This window comes from Carcharodon carcharias, chromosome 13, assembly GCF_017639515.1.
Source record: "Carcharodon carcharias isolate sCarCar2 chromosome 13, sCarCar2.pri, whole genome shotgun sequence".
NCBI classification, from domain to species: Eukaryota; Metazoa; Chordata; class Chondrichthyes; order Lamniformes; family Lamnidae; genus Carcharodon; species Carcharodon carcharias.
In genome coordinates, this window is record NC_054479.1 from 119,731,620 (window position 1) to 119,750,782 (window position 19,163).

The 19,163-nt window shown below is 42.8% G+C and overlaps 1 protein-coding gene across 8 annotated transcripts in view; it reads right to left on the bottom strand.

Annotated features, from left to right (window-relative positions):
• slc26a5 (solute carrier family 26 member 5) overlaps positions 1-19,163 on the bottom strand; it is a 74,654-nt gene that overhangs the window by 13,108 nt on the left and 42,383 nt on the right. For 7 of the 8 annotated variants that reach the window (XR_005944751.1, XM_041202381.1, XM_041202380.1 and 4 more), the window contains 8 exons: positions 15,713-15,888; positions 15,226-15,390; positions 14,678-14,830; positions 11,475-11,557; positions 8,282-8,429; positions 7,513-7,626; positions 6,018-6,095; positions 2,010-2,105 (listed from right to left, as the gene is read on the bottom strand). Coding sequence is in view for 7 of the 8 variants with exons in the window: in XM_041202381.1 (XP_041058315.1) it covers positions 2,010-2,105; positions 6,018-6,095; positions 7,513-7,626; positions 8,282-8,429; positions 11,475-11,557; positions 14,678-14,830; positions 15,226-15,390; positions 15,713-15,888 (1,013 nt within the window). In the remaining variant the exon portion in view is untranslated. The remainder of the gene's footprint in view (positions 1-2,009; positions 2,106-6,017; positions 6,096-7,512; positions 7,627-8,281; positions 8,430-11,474; positions 11,558-14,677; positions 14,831-15,225; positions 15,391-15,712; positions 15,889-19,163) is intronic. The other variant, XM_041202386.1, reaches the window with a different exon arrangement.

The window sequence follows — 19,163 nt, forward strand, 5'->3', positions numbered from 1 at the left end:
AATCATCATAGGTTTGTCACTGAACTTTGCCTCAAAAGATCACAGAGTTCTAGGGACTTTGGCAATAAGTTATGTGGTTTCACTGTGTGCAGGTAGCAATTGACATGTGAATTCTCCTAGGAGAGTAAATCATTTGCTGAACTGTGATCCTGTATACTTGCTTTAGCTATCAATAGCATCTAAGATTTGATCTATTATTCTTCTCTTAAGCAATTTCATTACACCACAGCACATCAGTTTTATGTATTAATAATACACAAAACTACTGTTCTGTTTACAGTCATAAGTCAAGTAAGACAATGACAGTGAGCTGTCCTCCAGAATTTTTCAACCCCTGCACCAATCATTGATTCTTCAGGTCACTGGTAGATATAAAGTAATTAGAGCATTGGAATTAGAATTTGGAATAGGACACCAAGATAGAAACATAGAAAATAAGAGGAGTAGGCCATTCGGCCCTTTCAGCCTGCTCCGCCATTCATTATGGTCATGGCTGATCATCCAACTCAATAGCCTGCTCCCCCTTTCTCCCCATACCCTTTGATCCAAGAGCTATATCTAACTCCTTCTTGAAAACGTACAATGTTTTGGTCTCAACTACTTTCTATGGTAACGAATTCCACAGGCTCACCACTCTCTGGGTGAAGAAATTTCTCCTCATCTCAGATGCAACAATGCACTTGTTAAATGACAAGCAACTTCCTTGTTTGTATCAGATCAATGCACAAATTTATCTTATTTCATTGAGCCACAGTGTTGCTCTTAATAGTGAGCTCCACCCACTTATTAAAAAGGCTGGCCTCACCTTTGACATTTTAAGGTACACATCCAAGATGGAAAACTGGACTTTTTTTTTTAAGCACGTGGTACCAATGCCTTTATAAACAGAGGTATAAGAGTACAAGAACAAGAAAGCAATGCTAAATTTTTCCAAATCATTGGTTAGGCCTCAGCTGGGCTACTGTATTCAATTATGGACAGACTTTAGGGAAGGAAAAGATTGCTACCAGGAGCTGTGTCTTGTCATGCATCATTGATCAGTGAAAATATTTATTGTTGAAGTACCCTGTCAATTAGGACATCGTCTGGCCATTTAATTTTTTCCTATCTTTTTGAACTTGCTCTCATGCTGATGTGCGTATTTTGCTATTCCATGACAGTTATTGATCATATAATTTTACAGTTTGGTGATCATTCAATCCATTGTGCCTAAGCTAGCTCTTCAAAAGAGCAATATAATTAATTCCATTCCTCTGCTCTTTCCCCATAGCCCTGCAAATGTTTTCCTTCTGAAGTTAATTCTCTTTGGGTAGTTACTATTGAATCTGCTTTCACCACCATTTCAGGCAGGGCATTCCAGATAATCTTGGCTTGCTGAACAAAAACATTTCTTCGCATTCCACTTCCTTTTTTTTGCCAATTATCTTAAGTCTGTGCCCTATTGACCCTCCTGACAGTAGAAATGGTTTATCCCTATCTGCTCCTACCAATACCCTTAATGAACAGCTTCATTAAATCTCCCCTTACCCTTTTCTGCTTTAAAGACAACAATCCCAGGTTCTCTAGTCTTTCCACATAACTGAGATCCCTCACCCCTAGTAGCAATCTTTTCCTTCCTAACACCTGTCCATAATTGAATACAGTAACCCAAGCTGAGGCCTAACAAATGATTTAGAAAAATTTAGCATTGCTTTCTTGTTCTTGTGCTCTTATACCTCTGTTTATAAACCATATGTTTAAAAACAGTCCTGTTTTCCATCTTGGAAATAAAATTTAATTGGAATTCATTTGTTCCGATAACCTCTAGACCAGGCAATTTAATTACTGCTTCTTAATTTACTTGACTATCTTTACTCTTCAATCTTGATGACGTCCTGCAGACCAAGTGAAGGGCCAAGACCTATGTTTTTCGGCATCTTGAAACAAAATCCCCAATACTGATACCCCTTGTTTTGATAACTACAAACATGGCACACTTTCTACAGGTCCTACCTATTTGCAGTACTTACAAGATCAAATTTGCTGATTCGCCAGAGAAAAGGTATATCCAGGAACTGCTTAAGTATTCCTTTCAGGTTCACCATCACAATTGCAGCTAGCGCAGTCTATAAGAAATTATTTTGAGTTCTAAATCAAGAGGTATGAGAATGAAGCAACTTGGTTTTACATTAAGCAACAAATCATCATCTGTGATATGAAAGCCTTAAAGATCTTTTTATACAAATTATATAATTGCTTTTTATAATCTAAATTGTAAATGACGGTTTAGCATCTTGAATACTTTGATTTTAAAATTCTCATTCTTGTTTTCAAATCACTTTGGCCTCACTCCTCTCTATCTCTATAACCTCTTCCAATTCTGGCCTCTTGTGCATCTTGGATTTTAAAATAACTCCACAAATGGGACCCAAACCCTCAGCTGCCTAAGTCTCAAGGTCTGGAATTCCCTTCCTAAACTATCCACTCCTCAACTACTCTCTCTTCCTTTAAGATGCTGATTAGAGCATAACTTTTTGACAAGTTTTGTCACCTGTCCTAATATCTCCTTATATAACCCAGTGTTACATTATGTTTGATGACAGGGGTGTGAAGCTCTTTGGGATGTTAAATTAAAGACACAATATAATTTCAAGCTGCTGTTGCTGATATTGTTAATTCTCATTCCCTCCCTTTCTTTGCCCCTCTCAGCACCAAAACATTTTTAAGCCATTTACATTTCCAGTACTCTTACCCCAAATTCAGTTTATTTCTTGTTCAAGTTTTTATTAATCTATACATTTGTCTGTATAATGACAAGTTTAGTTTTTTTTAAAAAAAGGGATGGATTATCACTGAACTCTTCTAGCTGTGGACCTTGGTACAAAATTGCTAATTTTTTTTTTGCCAGGTCCACATTTCGCTTTCCGAAACACAATTGACATAACAGTCAACTTTAACAGGAGACAAGATTGGTGAATGGGAGATCTGAAACGAGCAATGCACCTGGAAGTTGGTAAATGAAAAGAGGAGCAGATATTAAAATTGGAGATCAGCTGAGCCACCATCTGAACAGCACACACAAGCAGGATTTCTGCCAGCAGGAGGCTACTCCAGGCGTGAGATAGTGGTCATAAGCCCAAGGTCTCTTCAAGCAGCATTCTTGCTCCCCCGGTCCACAAAGGAAACAAAGGATAAATGTCCTTGCTGCCTCCTATTTTAAACTGCAGTCAGCCAGAAAGTCAAAAGTCAGTGGGTAGGTTTCCCACTCCATTTTAACTGTTCTCCCCATGTGGATGCCAGGTTGATGGGATTAAAATTCCCCACCATGTGTCAAATGCCACCATATTTTCTCAATGTTAAAATATCATTGTGATATCGAACAGGTGTAGAATCACAGAACTGTTACTGTATAGGAGGCTGCAATTTGGTGTTGTGTGTACACCAGGGCTACACGGGAGCAATTTTCCTAATACCACATTCCGCCTTCTCCCCATAGTTTTGCACACCACTTCCTGTTAGGATAACAATCCAATTCCCTCTTTAATGCCTCAATAGAACTTGCCTCCAGCACACTCTTAAGTAGTGCATTCAGATCCTAACCACTTGCAATGTGAAAGATTTTCATGTTGCTATTGCTTTTTTTGCTATCATCTTAAATCTGTGCCTTCTTGATTTTGATCCTTCCTCCAATGGAAACATTTTTTCCCTATCTACTCTGATCATGATTCTGAATAGCTCCATCAAATTTCCTCTGAACCTTCTCTTCTCCAAGGAAAAAAGTCCCAACTTCTCCGATCTATATACTTAACTGAAGTGTATTGGCAATTAAGAGAGGTCAGAAGTAGATCAAGCATGACTGATTTTGCACTTTCAAGCAAGATATACTTCTTAACATCTGTCATGAATTGACATAAAAATACAAAAGGTAACAGAAACCTATTGCCAAATGGAATGGGCTTTTGGGTAAAGTGAAAGAGGCAAAAATTGGGGCTATTTAAGATTTAGATCCCTTGCTTATGGTGTTTTTGGAAGTCAGTCAGGATGAGCCAAATGACCTTCATTATTCTATTTTGTGATCTTGCAAAGTGAAGTGAAGTGCACATTGGAAGAGACCAGGTGGAATTAAAAGATGAGGAAAAAGTATACAAATGCATTTACTTGAGAGTTACTATGGGTTCCACAAAACTGGATATAGGTACAAAAGGAAAGAATCATCCACATGCGTCCAGCAATTAAAACATTCATGATGAAAATAAAATTATTACAGCTAATAGAAGGGAAGTCTGAATGCTGGGAGTTGTTTCTAACCAAAAGGAAAATAAGTCTTGATCTGTGCATGGAAATCTTTCTGAATTACTTCAAGTCAGCATCATTGGATTGAGAAGAAAATTAAGTAAGGTTCCTACAAACAGTGGGGAAGAAAAGGATCAGATGCAGCAAATTTTTCTTTCATTCATTCATGGGATGTGAGTGTTGCTGGCTAAGCAGCATTTATTGCCCATCTCTAATTGCCCTCAAGGTGGTGGTGGTGGTGAGCTGCCTTCTTAAACTGCTGCAGTCCCTGTGGTGTAGGTACACCCACAGCACTGTTCGGGAGAGTGTTCCAGGATTTTGACCGAGCTACAACGAAGTTAAGTCAGGACGGTGAATGGCTTGGAGGGGAACTTGCAGGTGGCAGTGTCCCCATCTGTCTGTTGCCATTGTCCTTCTAGATGGTAGTGGTCATGGGTTTGGAAGGTGCTAAGGAGCCTTGGTGAGCTCTAGCATCGTGTAGATGGTGCACACTGCTGCTACTGTGCGTCGGTCGTGGATGGGGTGAACGTTTGTTGATTTTTTAAAATTCATTGACAGGATGTGGGTGTCACTGGCTAAGCAGCATTTATTGCCCATCCCTTATTGCCCTTGAGGAGGTGGTGGTGAACTCCCTTCTTGAACCTCTACAGTCCATGTGGTGTAGGTACACCCACATTTCTGTTAGGGAGGGAGTTCCAGTCTTTTGACTCAGCGACAGCGAAGGAACGGCAATATATATCCAAGTCAGGATGGTGAGCAGCTTGGAAGGGGAACTTCCAGGTAGTGGTGTTCTGATGTGTCTGCTGCCCTTGTCTTTCTAGATGGTAGCAGTCGTGGGTTTGGAAGATGCTGCCTAAGGAGCCTTGGTGAGTTTCTACAGTGCATCTTGTAGATGGTACACGCTGCTGCTACTGTGCCTCAGTGGTGGAGGAAATGAATGTTTATGGCATTTGGTGTCAATTGATGTCTGTAAGGTATGATTCCAAGAGTATGATGCTGTCAGGCTGTTGCTCAACTAGTCTGAGACAGCTCTCCCAATTTCAGCATAAACCCCCAGATGTTAGTAAGGAGGACTTTGCAGGGTTGACAGGGCTGAATGTGCCATTGCCTAGGTCGATGACGGTTGGTTCCTCCTGTTTTATTTCTTTTAGACTTTGTAGCAGTTTGATACAACTGAGTGGCTTGCTAGGCCATTTCAGAGGGCATTTAAGAGTCAAACACATTGCTGTGGATCTGGAGTCACATGTAGGCCAGACCAGGTAAGGATGACAGATTTCCTTCTCTAAAGGGCACTAGTGAACCAGATGGGTTTTTACGACAATCGACAATAGTTTCATGGTCATCATCAGACATGTTAATTCCAGATTTTTATTGAATTCAAGTTTTGCCGTCTGTCATTGTGGATTTGAACATGGGTCCCCAGACCATTACCCTGGGTCTCTAGATTATTAGTCCAGTGACAATACCACTATGCCACTGTCTCCCCGCATTATGCTGGTAGCAATCAAATAGCCTGCCAACGTTCATTGCTAGTACATACACATGAATAGTGGCTATGCAGATAAGGTACTGGAGAACAAAAAGTGCTTGTGCAGCCATAGCGTGGAGTCAAGGCATTCAGTAGATGAGAAGAAAACTTGGAGGGAAGAAGAGAAAGGAATCTTTTTAAATATAAAATGGATATTTTAGCAACATTACAAATAAAACATTACAAAGGATAAAGAACATTCTAAGCTTAGACATACCTGAGGCAAAGGTTCAAAGAGATAGCCAACAGCAACAATGACTAACAACACAACCAAGGCAGATAATCCTCCAGCAATCTACAAAAACAAAATAAAACAAATTTAACCAACAGGAAATAAACTATTTTTCCCTCTCTCCCTTCCCATCACCAGTCAGGATTCACAATGCAATAATATGATTAGCTTCTAAGGCTCAACAAGCATCAACTCTAATGGCTACTAGAAAGCATACAAGAATAGTCTCAAGTAGCTCCCTTTCACTGAGTGATGAAGAAATCATAAGAAAAAAGGTTATTGAGAAGTACAAACAGGTCAAGGTTACCGCATGTGTGTGTGAATTTACAAAGCATTAAGAATAAAATTTGAGATCATGGAGGCACCAATTATAGCCTAAATGAAATGTCCACGCCTGGGAATCAGTATGATCAAACAATAGGTCATTTTAAATATAAGACATAAGAGATACAGACTAAATACATTAGCAGGAATAAGGATGATTTGTTAATTTTTCTAGAACTGCAGAATTAGAGTGAAAATGGGTGGAAGGAAGGGACATAATACATGGTATCAAAAGGAAAGGAAACAAGAAACTTTAGGAAAGCCAATAAGCAGCCAAAAAAAATCACCAAAAAGGGAAATGGCCAGGACACACAAAATAATACTCAAAGAAGCAATGGGATCGCTTAGAAAATAAGGAGACATCTTGTAATTGAGTGGCACTGATACTTAGTATTTTCCTTCGGTTTCTAAGAGGATGAAAATGGGACTAAGACTCCAGGGAGATATGGAACAGCCACTATTGGCGACACCCAAATGGGAACTATTAAATATACAAAAAGGAAACTATTAGAGTTAATGGAACTAGAAGAGGCAAAATAACTATACCTATATTGAATGCATTCCAGGGGAAAGTTGGGGAGTAGAAGATCTAAACATATTTTTTAAAATGGCACGGAAATAGGAATTATGCCAAAACAAATTACTAAGGAATAGAGATAAGCCGGAAATTATTGGTCAATTAATCTTGCCTCATTTGTGGGTAATCTTTTGGAATATACTGGGACAATCAGCACAGATTTGTCAAGTGCATGTTATGTCTAACTAATTTAACTGAAATTGTACAGTGGATACTGTACATATAGATTTTCAGAAAGTGTTTGATAAAGTAACTGAAACATTCTCTAATACCATTATCTTAACTTTTGTAACGTGAACATAGTCACATGGACAGCAAGATGGCAAGAGGACTGAAAATAAGATATTTTTGGGATTGATATTTTGTGGATAATTGCGTGTCATGACCTCTTTTCCATTTATTTAAATAATAATGGAATATTAGGCACAAGAAGAGTATTCATAAAGTTTAATGATAAATTGAAGGCATAGCAAACTGACAAACAATGAAAGGGATTGTAAGAGGCTAGTGGAGTGGGCAGTTAGGTGGCAGATGTAGTTCAATACAGAAATGTGAATAGAAGAGCCTACAAATTTATACCTCAGTTTTCCCTCCTGTGCTCTCCTGCACAAGGCTTCGAGACATCGAGGTGGTGACAGGAAACGTTTGGAAAAAGGATCCAACAGAATTGCAAATACCTAATGCAATAAGTTCCTGGAGGAAGGAAATATAAAAAAATGTTCTAAGTGGCTATAAAATAGTTACATATGCTAATATATATACAGATAAAGACACTGACAAATACACAATGAGAAAAAGTTTCACTCCTGCAATTTTTGTACAAAATTGAGTCCATTCTAAGCAAAGTGAACAGACTTTCTGGAAACTCATGTACAAGGCAACAATTTTAAAGAAATGAAATTTTATGTTCATCAGGATGATGGATTGGAATATATCTGTTTCATTGCCAGGGTTAGAAGAATATTCCAACTGTATGAGTCCCAATTCCTAGGCCAACACTTTTTTAAAAAAAGGTTACCCCCTTTTTACAACTTTTATTCACTTCATCATCCAACTGACTTAATGCATTAAGGTGAGTACATAACCAGTCAATAGACCTATGATGACCCAAGTAGAATGACAAAACTTAAATTTGTGTAGAAAAAACAAATTTCTGCAATTCTGAAATTATAATTATTTTTTCAATACATAAATTGAATAATACAAAACATTATAACATGAAGTTACAACTTCATACTGAAGTTTCAGAGGTCATTACCAGAAAATCCTTTTATAGTTAAGCTTGCCAGATCATTGGTTATAAATGGTGAGATTTATGAAGTTGACAACATAAAATTGTATTTATTACCTGATTACCATCTACGCTGTAGCCATGTCTCAGAGCAAATATCTTTGCCATTGATATAGTCATTGAGAATCCAACTATTGCAATTGCAATAGAATCTGTAAATATTTCACGAAGTAGGCTGAAGTCAGGTAGAACTGGAGCTCTCAATCTGAAATAGTGACAAATGCACTGTTCAGCACTTAAAACCCTGGAAGCAATAATTCTTTTTAGTTTCACATGCTAAAAGCACACTAATAATAATATAGCTTGTGACCATGAAGATTGTCAACAGGCACAGACTGTAAAGATGCAACTCCTATGAAGAAGTATCTAGATGGTTGCAAAATAGAAATTTAAAAAACTAATTTAAACAAAACCAGGAGAACATTTAACAAGGAAGCAGAGGACAGAATATGCTCCATTTGTTTAGTAAGTGAGAGGGATGGAACAGACTACCCAGCTAATCAAGAGCAGTACATTGTTGGCTTGTGAAATACAGTGGTTACTAACGGAATTATTGGCCAAATGATTCAGCAAATAAAACTATGGATGTTTCTTATCCCCCACATATCAGTTAACTACACATAAAATTGTTACTACAAGTCTGCTGAAAAAGGTCACAGTCTTTGATCACATCTCAGGAAAACAATCTAAGCATTGGGTATGAGTGAAGAGAACTGATTCCGATTGTTAAGTGAGGAACGAGGAGGAATATTTTGCACAAGGCAAGAGTATGGAGAAGGGAAACACAGAATACTTTAAATTGTGAGAATAGGACAAAGGGAAACAGATGGAAACCAATAAAAACATACAAGACAATCTGAAAGTTTTTCCAGTATTCATCCCTCAAATCAACATCACAAAACAGATTATCTGGTCAATATCACATTGCTGTTTTGGGAGTTTGCTCAAATTGGCATATTATAAAACTTACATTACAACAGTGCTTCATTGGCTGTAAACCATTCAGGCACATCCTAAGGTTATGAAAGACACTATACAAATGCAAGTCTTGCTTTTAAAAAAAAAACGTTTATTGCTCATTCCTATGCCCACATGCAACTCCTGGCCTTGATATTCCTGTAGGCCTGGAATCGTCTGTAGGCCAAACCAAGGAAGGATGACAGATTTCCTCCCTAAAATGGACATTAGTGAACCAGATGGGTTTTTACGACAATCTGGTGGTTTCCTGGTTGTCATGGCTGAAAATAGCTTTTTTAAAAAAAGATTGTTGACCGAATTCAAATTCCCCTTTTGCCTTGGTTGGATTTGTATTCATCTCCAGCTCATTAGGCCCGACCTCTTGATTACTAGTACAATAAAAATCATTATGCTACCTAAGATGGGGATATTTCTTAAGAGTACATCAAACGAAATAAGGTGGACCAAATTATGATTTCTTTGTTGATAACTACCAGCGGCAAAGTCGCTGAATTTGACAGAGGTGGGCAGAGTCTGATACAAGATATATAGGCTTGTATTTAACATCAGATCACTGATCTCTGTTAAAACAGCAAGAATTACACAGGGTCCTTTCTTTATGGAGATGCTTATTCCATTATGAGAGTCATGGCCAAAAAAGCTACCCACTAATAGTGGAGTATACAGAGAACAGATATAAGAATTGGAAGATTAATCGATTATAAAATGCAATAATCACAGAACTGAACACACACAACCATTTAATAGATTTTATTTTCAGATTCAAAAATGTTTCATTCCTCTTAACAGTGGAATTTACCAAGTATGTCTTGTAAGTTTGAAATTCCTTTTAAAACACTACCACTGCCATATTACATAGTATCATACAGAACAGGTGGTAGTCATTTGGCCCAGATTGCCAGAGCATTCCTAAAAAGAGCTTTCCAATCACACCCATTCCCCTGCTCTTTCCCCATAACAACTCTGCAATTTTTTTCCAATTATATATCCTATTTCCTTTGAAAATTACTGTTGAATCGACTTCCACCACCCTTTTAGGAAACGTATTCTAGATCATAGCTCAGTCCATTCGCAAAATCTTCACCTCCTCACTGTTATACAACTGGCGTGAGAAAAGCATTATCGTAATATATATACAGTATGTTCCATATATTGTGAAATATACACAATATATAAAATGCATATATTTCTACACATATCTTATGTTGAAAATGGTGAGTGGTCTCAAAATTCTAGTGGTAGTGTGCCTCTAGACAGCACTAAGTGTAATGTGATAGGCTGCTGAACTCCAGCTTCCCTTTCTGGACGTTTGCAAGTAGAATGTCTTCTTTATTATTTTAAGTTGTACTCTCAATGAATTGAAGCTCACACAAAACTTCATTCAACTTGTAAAACGTTAAAACCCCAGATACACCCAAATTTTAAGTGAAAAGAGAGGCAGAACTACATTAAAACACCCAAAAAGTGAAACAGATTTACTGTAAAGGCATTGTTTATGACCAAGAAGCTTGAATGAATTATTCATGAACAATCCTCCATAAATCTTTTGTTTTCTCCTAATAGCTGGTTCTGTCCTATGAACCACACCCTACCCCCTAAACTGACGGCTGCCAGAAATATTAACTCATGAACCCACAGAGAAAGAAGGATGACTAGCATAGTTTGTGGTGAACTATGCATGCACTTCCAAATGCTCTTAATTGCTCAGAAACCTGTAAGTTGAGCTTGATACCAGCACCTATGATCTTATAGTTGGAGTGACATCTCAAACTGGGAATGAATTCTGCCCCACTCCCCGCCACCTCCCAAAAAAGCAAACTACACTCTCCTCTGTCCCCTCCACCAACATGAAGCAGCAATTTCATCCATCCAATTTTTAGACTTAGGACTCCCCACAACCATCCAGTGGACAAAACATTTATAGCCACCGCCTCCAAAGAAACAACTCTAACCTCTAACACCCAAACCAAGAAGCAGCTCAGAGCAACTCAGCAAAATCTCACCTTTTCTGCTATCAGTCTCACATGGCACCAATCCCCTACAGATATAAATTTCTAGCCCAATGCCACTCCCCCACCTTCCCATCCATCTCCTCCTTCTCCCTCCCTATCACCTCTCCCGCATCAAGTCAATGTATCTCTATGCCTTTAAAACTGTTTAAAAAAAATGTAAAAAATGCCTGTGCATGCAACCAAACAAAATATTGATCAGAATTACAGAATTCTGAAACTGAAGAATCACTCGGGTAACTAGCCCTGCGTGTTTTCCCTACCCAGTGGGTATATTTCCAACAATATCCACTTTATAGTTCTCAGTCAGGTTCATCGCAGCAGAAACACCAGTGCTGATAATTACCTAAAAAGAAAAACACAAGGTTACAGCCAATGTTTTAATTGGAAAAGATATAGTTTTTTTCCAATATAGTAAAAGTGAAAGCACCAGCATGACAATAACAATAAGCTCGAGAAAAAGCTACCTCTGCCAGAAAAATAATCAAACGTGGTTTGCTTTACTGATATACGATGTTATCATAAAAGACCACATGGCACAGTCATCTGAAGAGTTCTCCCCAGCATCTTGGCCAATATTTATGCTCAATCAACATTGTTAAACAGATTATCTTCCTATTGTTGTTTGTGGACAAATGCACATTGCTGCATTTCCTAGATTACAACAGTGACTGCACTTCAAAGTACTCCATTGACTGTAAAAAGCATCGAGACATCCAGAAGTCATGAAAAGTACTATGTAAATGCAGGTAATTTTTTTGGTCAGAAATTGCTTCAATTACAGTTGAAATCACTTATTGGGGGAGAACAGGAAAGAGCGCGCGCGAGAGCGAGGGGAGGGTGGAGGGCGAGTGGCACGAGAGCGAGGGGAGGGTGGAGGGCGAGCGCACGCGAGGGCGAGGGGAGAGCGAGGGGAGGGCGAGCACGCGAGCAAGGGTGGAGGGATCGCGTGCGCGAGAGAGGGTGGAGGAAGAGCGTGCGCGCGTGAGAGAGAGGGTGGAGGAAGAGAGCGCGCGCGAGAGAGGGTGGAGGAAGAGAGCGCGCGCGAGAGAGGGTGGAGGAAGAGAGCGCGCGCGAGAGAGGGTGGAGGAAGAGAGCGCGCGCGAGAGAGGGTGGAGGAAGAGAGCGCGCGCGAGAGAGGGTGGAGGAAGAGAGCGCGCGCGAGAGAGGGTGGAGGAAGAGAGCGCGCGCGAGAGAGGGTGGAGGAAGAGAGCGCGCGCGAGAGAGGGTGGAGGAAGAGAGCGCGCGCGAGAGAGGGTGGAGGAAGAGAGCGCGCGCGAGAGAGGGTGGAGGAAGAGAGCGCGCGCGAGAGAGGGTGGAGGAAGAGAGCGCGCGCGAGAGAGGGTGGAGGAAGAGAGCGCGCGCGAGAGAGGGTGGAGGAAGAGAGCGCGCGCGAGAGAGGGTGGAGGAAGAGAGCGCGCGCGAGAGAGAGAGGGTGGAGGAAAAGCGCGCGAGAGGGTGGAGGAAGAGCGCGCGCGAGAGGGGGTGGAGGAAAGGGGCGCGAGAGAAAGAGAGGGGTGGAGGAAGAGCATGCACGCGCGAGAGAGAGAGGGGTGGAGGAAAGGCATGCGCGAGAGAGAGGGAGGGTTGGAGGAAAGGCGCACGCGAGAGAGAGAGAGGAGTGGAGGAAGAGCGCGCACGAGAGAGTGGGTGGAGGAAAGGCACGTGCGAGAGAGAGGGTGAAGGGAGAGCGCGCGCGCGAGAGAGAGGGTGACGGGAGAGCGCGCGCGCGAGAGAGAGGGTGGAGGGAGAGCGCGCGCGCGAGAGAGAGGGTGGAGGGAGAGCGCGCGCGCGAGAGAGAGGGTGGAGGGAGAGTGCGCGCGAGAGAGGGTGGAGGGAGAGCGCGCGTGCGAGAGAGAGGGTGGAGGGAGAGCACTCGCGCGAGAGAGGGTGGAGGGAGAGCGCTCGCGCGAGAGAGAGGGTGGAGAGAGAGCGCTCGCGCGAGAGAGAGGGTGGAGGGAGAGCGCTCGCGCGAGAGGGTGGAGGGAGAGCGCTCGCGCGAGAGAGAGGGTGGAGGGAGAGCGCTCGCGCGAGAGAGAGGGTGGAGGGAGAGCGCTCGCGCGAGAGAGAGGGTGGAGGGAGAGCGCTCGCGCGAGAGAGAGGGTGGAGGGAGAGCGCTCGCGCGAGAGAGAGGGTGGAGGGAGAGCGCTCGCGCGAGAGAGAGGGTGGAGGGAGAGCGCTCGCGCGAGAGAGAGGGTGGAGGGAGAGCGCGCGCGCGAGAGAGAGGGTGGAGGGAGAGCACGCGCGCGAGAGAGAGGGTGGAGGGAGAGCGCGCGCGCGAGAGAGAGGGTGGAGGGAGAGCGCGCGCGAGAGAGAGAGGGTGGAGGGAGAGCGCGCGCGCGAGAGAGAGGGTGGAGGGAGAGCGCGCGCGAGAGAGAGGGTGGAGGGAGAGCGCGCGCGCGAGAGAGAGGGTGGAGGGAGAGCGCGCGCGAGAGAGAGAGAGTGGAGGTAGAGCGCGCGCAAGAGAGAGAGGGTGGAGGGAGAGCGCGCGCGCGAGAGAGAGGGTGGAGGGAGAGCGCGCGCGCGAGAGAGAGGGTGGAGGGAGAGTGCGCGCGCGAGAGAGAGGGTGGAGGGAGAGTGCGCGCGCGAGAGAGAGGGTGGAGGGAGAGCGCGCGCGCGAGAGAGGGGGTGGAGGGAGAGCGCGCGCGAGAGAGGGTAGAGGGAGAGTGCGCGTGCGCGCGAGAAAGGGTGGAGGGAGAGTGCGCGCGCGCGAGAGGGTGGAGGGAGAGCGCGCGCGCGCGAGAGGGTGGAGGGAGAGCGCGCGTGCGCGCGAGAGGGTGGAGGGAGAGCGCGCGCGCGCGAGAGGGTGGAGGGAGAGCGCGCGCGCGCGAGAGGGTGGAGGGAGAGCGCGCGCGCGCGAGAGGGTGGAGGGAGAGCGCGCGCGCGCGAGAGGGTGGAGGGAGAGCGCGCGCGCGCGAGAGGGTGGAGGGAGAGCGCGCGCGCGCGAGAGGGTGGAGGGAGAGCGCGCGCGCGCGAGAGGGTGGAGGGAGAGCGCGCGTGCGCGAGAAGGTGGAGGGAGAGCGCGCGCGCGCGAGAGAGGGTGGAGGGAGAGCGCGCGCGCGAGAGGGTGGAGGGAGAGCGCGCGCGCGTGAGAGAGGGTGGAGGGAGAGCGCGCACGACGGAGGGTGGAGGGAGATCGCACGTGAGAGAGGGTGGAGAGTGCGCGCAAGAGAGGGTAGAGAGAGAGCGCGCCCACAAGAGGAAAAGAAGGAGAGAATATTTCATGGGAGAGAAATGTAGACAGACAAGGTAAAACCCATTAAGAGGCAATATATTTTCCCTAGTTTCAGCTAACCAGTTGGTGAGTAAATGATATGCTCAAGCAGTCATGTGCAAATAATTTGAGTCAAGATGTAAAAACTGGGTTCACTAATGACTAAAAGAAAAACAATTTCTATATGTTCAGCAGAGCTGCCAATGCATAAGGTAAAAATCAGCTTAAGACAAAAAGCACTCTTCTACTTACCACGATGAGTTCCACAGGAATGGGAGCAGGAAATTTAGCTTTGCATCGGTCATTCAATTCTTTTACCCCCAACAAGATGACAATACAAATTGCCCCAACAATTACTGCTGTAATATTAGTTTTTTTAATATTGGAACACACAGCAATAAAAGTCTGGAACACAAAATAGAATTAGCCATCAACAAAGTGCACATGAAAAGCTACAATGTGAAATTTCAACAATTAGCAGGTAAATAAGACACCGAGTCACTGCTCTATTAGAGTTTCACAGCTTTCAGAGAAAATGAATCCCCAGGAGGAATAAAATCCACCTTTGGCTTGGAGGAAGAGCCATTTATTGGGCACCTGAAAAAGTGCTGTATGCTCAAGATTAAAAATAGCAAGAAAAAAAAACTGAAGATGGATAAATAAACAAGTGGAAAAGTTGGTTTGATTTTTCCTCTTCACCAAAATTGTATTAGAACAAAACATGAACTTCTTGAAGGTTTGTAAAAATGTTAGGTTTGTAAAAATGTTAAGGTTTAAAAAAACAGTATACAGCTACTTACATAAATTGCCGACAGTGGTCCACCAAATCTTTTGGTTTTGATTCCCAGAAGGTACTTCAACTGAGACACAAAGACATGCACAGCTGCAGCAGTAGTGAAACCTCGTACTAAGGGTTCAGCCAGGTAAACAACTACAAACCCAAAACGTAGAAGCCCAAGGCACAACTGCTCAAGAAGAAAACAAATTAACCTGATAGAAATAAACCAGACAAAATCAAAGTAGAACAGATTGTTCTTTACGTTCATCTCTGTCTGCAGATGTCTCTCAGCTGCAGCAGTTTCCTTTAACCAGGAAAATGGGCCAATCAGGGCCATGGATTTGTAAAAGAAACTTTATCCATTGCAGCCACACAAGTTTTAGTTCTAGTCAACGGTTAACAATCAAAGATAAGGGAATCTCAATGCAGATAAGTATCAGTTCACAATTAAGCACGGCAGTAAAGTTTACATCGCGATTCTCTTTTGGCTTCCCTCATCTTCCAATTACCTGTATAATTCCCGAAAGGAATGCCGTAGCTGCTGCTACTTTAACTCTCATTGCATCTCTTGCCTCATGCGACTCAGAGGTATTAGTTGCATTCATAGGAAAAACATCAAACATTTCATCAGGTGCAAGCTTTATAGCAACTCCACCAACCATCAAGCTGATTACTGCAAAGGTGCCTAGGATAAGGAACAAAAAAAAACTTCAGTTGTCATTATGACACTGGCTCCTTCTATTTATACTAGAGATTCTACCCTGACAGTATTTTTTTGCTTACCTCTACTTAGTTCTAAGTCCAACAAAATGTCAATGCAACATGTAACATTCATAAGAAAAATAACGTTCCATTTTGAGTGTTAGATTGAAAACAACCAATACTAAATGTTAAACTGAACTGATTATCTGATTTGTTAAAATGGGAACTTTTGAAGCAAAAGACTGAAAAACTCAAGCACTGGCTATGCAATATTTAAATCAAGGAATAACATTATATTGCATTTTTGAATGTTAAAAACAACTCAATTTGCATACATTTAAAATAGGGCTATTAATTCCACACTAAGTACATGATAGGACTTGATACAAAAGCAGAACATCGGCAACATCACATTCCTGTCAGCACTTACTAAATTCAACAATTGCAGAGGCTGGCATATTTTGATAATATTTACAGTCCAATGTGTTGTGGAGTTGAATCTTTAAACTGGAGGTGATGCCACCCCCAACTGAAATTTAAAAGGGCTAATTTAAATGAAGCAGAAACTTGGCTCCCAAGCCTACAACTGCAACTTTTACCCCCAGCCCCAGGAACCAAAGCCAATAAGCCTTAGCATCTTCCACTGGCTGGCTGAAACAGCTCCTCTAATGGGCAGAGGGAAGGCTGCACACATTGAGACAAGGGATCAATAACTTGGTATGGACTAGTAAGAGCAGAGAACAACACATAATACTGGAGAAATAAAATACATGACCTGGAGAAAACTATAAATGAAACCATAGAGAAGGAAAGATTCAATTATGAATTAGAATTGACTACAAGCACTTAGGCAGCTAACTAGTGGATTGATTAACCCACTTTATTTATAAAAGTAGCCTCAACCATAACATCTGTTTTTTTATTCTTTCATGGGATGTGGGCATGGCCCATCCCTAATTGACCTTGAACTGACCTGGCTAGGTTATTTCAGAGGGCAGTTAAGAGTCAACCACATTGCCTTGAATCTAGTGTCACATAATAGGCCAGACCAGATTTCCTTCCCTAAAGGACATTAGTAAACCAGATGGGTTTTTAATGACAATCAATGATAGTTTCATGGTCACAAACACATTTATTAATTGAATTCAAATTCCACCAACTGCCGTGGTGGGATTTGAACCCATGTCCCCAGAGCATTACTGGGTTACTAGTCTAGTGACATTACCACTATGCCACTGTCCCCCCTCTACTCTCCCCTCTGGTCTTACTACTCACATGGTCTCAATTACAGACAAGATCATCTCTGACCACTTCCTCTACCCTTATATCCACACCATCCTAATCTGTGCACACCCAACTTCCTACTACTTTGCTTCTGAAATAAACCCCCAAGTCTAGCCTATGGCCCATGACTTGCTATAATACTTCTGTAGTTATCAATCTGCTCCACCACTCTCTCACCCCTCAACCTCCAATACAGCCATTACTCTATTTATCAACCCTTCTCAGTCAACTACTGGCATGACCCATCTGTGCTTCAAGTTTAAGAGGCACGGACATGAGCATTTTTGGCACACAAATAGTTGAACCCAGCATGATCTACTGGGTCATACACTGGGAATCCCTTTCTATTCCAAGAACATCCTGCAGAACAAGGATAGGTTCTTCCATAATCATGACTTTGCGCTCTTCTCCCTTGTCTCTTCCACCTGCACTCCCAACACGTATAAGTACCTCATGAGCTATGTAACTAAGATTATGGCCATCCATTCTGCTGCCTCTGTCAGATCTCACCCTTACCCCTCCCATCAAACCAAACCTCCACAAAAGCTTCCTTTTGTCTCAGCCTTAAACCTGTGTCTAGCTTCTCTCAAAACAAAAACAGAATTACCTGGAAAAACTCAGCAGGTCTGGCAGCATCGGCAGAGAAGAGTTGACGTTTCGAGTCCTCGTGACCCTTCATGAAGGGTCATGAGGACTCGAAACGTCAACTCTTTTCTTCTCCGCCGATGCTGCCAGAATGAAGGGTCATGAGGACTCGAAAAGTCAACTCTTTTCTTCTCCGCCGATGCTGCCAGACCTGCTGAGTTTTTCCAGGTAATTCTGTTTGTGTTTTGGATTTCCAGCATCCGCAGTTTTTTTGTTTTTATCTAGCTTCTCTCATCCTCTCATGATGTCTCAAACTGCTTTTATCCATGAATCCCCCTTGAACCCACCCAACTTAACTTCCTAGCCTTGGTGCTGCATTCCGGGCCTCAGGAGGGTCCTCCTCCCATTCAAAACAGCCATAATACGCCTCCTTAAAAAATTCATGCTGGATCACTGAATTTGTGCAAATTACTGCCTAAACACCTTCTTTCCTCGAAGTCCTTAAGCGTATTGTCAACTCTCAAATCCATGTCCATCTTTTTAGCAACTCCATGTTTGAATCTTTCCAACCAAATTTCTGCCCTGCCACAGCACTGAAATAGCCCTAATCAAAGCCACAACATCCTCAGATTGTGACACACTATCGCTACTTGACTTCTCTGCAGCCTTTGACATGGTTGACTACACCATCCTCTAAAATCTCTTCACCAGGATCCAGATCAGTGGGACTGTGCTCAAATGATTCCACTCTTACCTATTCTATCATAGCTATGTGACCTCCAAAAAAATGGCTTCTCATTCCCAACCCCTTGGCCTCGATCTTCATCATCAACATGGTCCCCCATGGTGATATAATCCAAATTACGAGATCAGGTTCAACATATATGTCAATGTTATCTAGTTCTAACATGCCGCCAGCTCTCTCAACTCCTTGGTGTTGTCAAACTGTTTGCCCAACATCCAGTCCGGCCACTAACTTCATACCTCATCATTAATTTAATCCTCCTTCCTGATCAATATCTCAGCTTGAACAAGACTATACTCAATCATTCTATTTTACCCAAAGCTGAGGTCAGCTTTTCAAATCTATACCCTCGCCAACACAAAGTTAACCAACTTCCATCTCTAATATTTCCCATCTCAGCCCATCATGTGTTACCAAAACCCTCACATATGCCTTCAGCACCTCCCAGATTTTACTATTCAATGCTCTTCCAATTGGTCTCCTATCTGAATTTCAGCTCAGGCATATTCCATCCTGCACAAAGTTTCTATGCAGAGTCTACACTGGCTCCCTATTGCCCCATGCTTCCAATTTAGGCTTCTCATCCTTGTGTTTAAATCCCATCATGGCCTCCCCTCCTCCTCATCTCTAACTTGCTCCAGCCC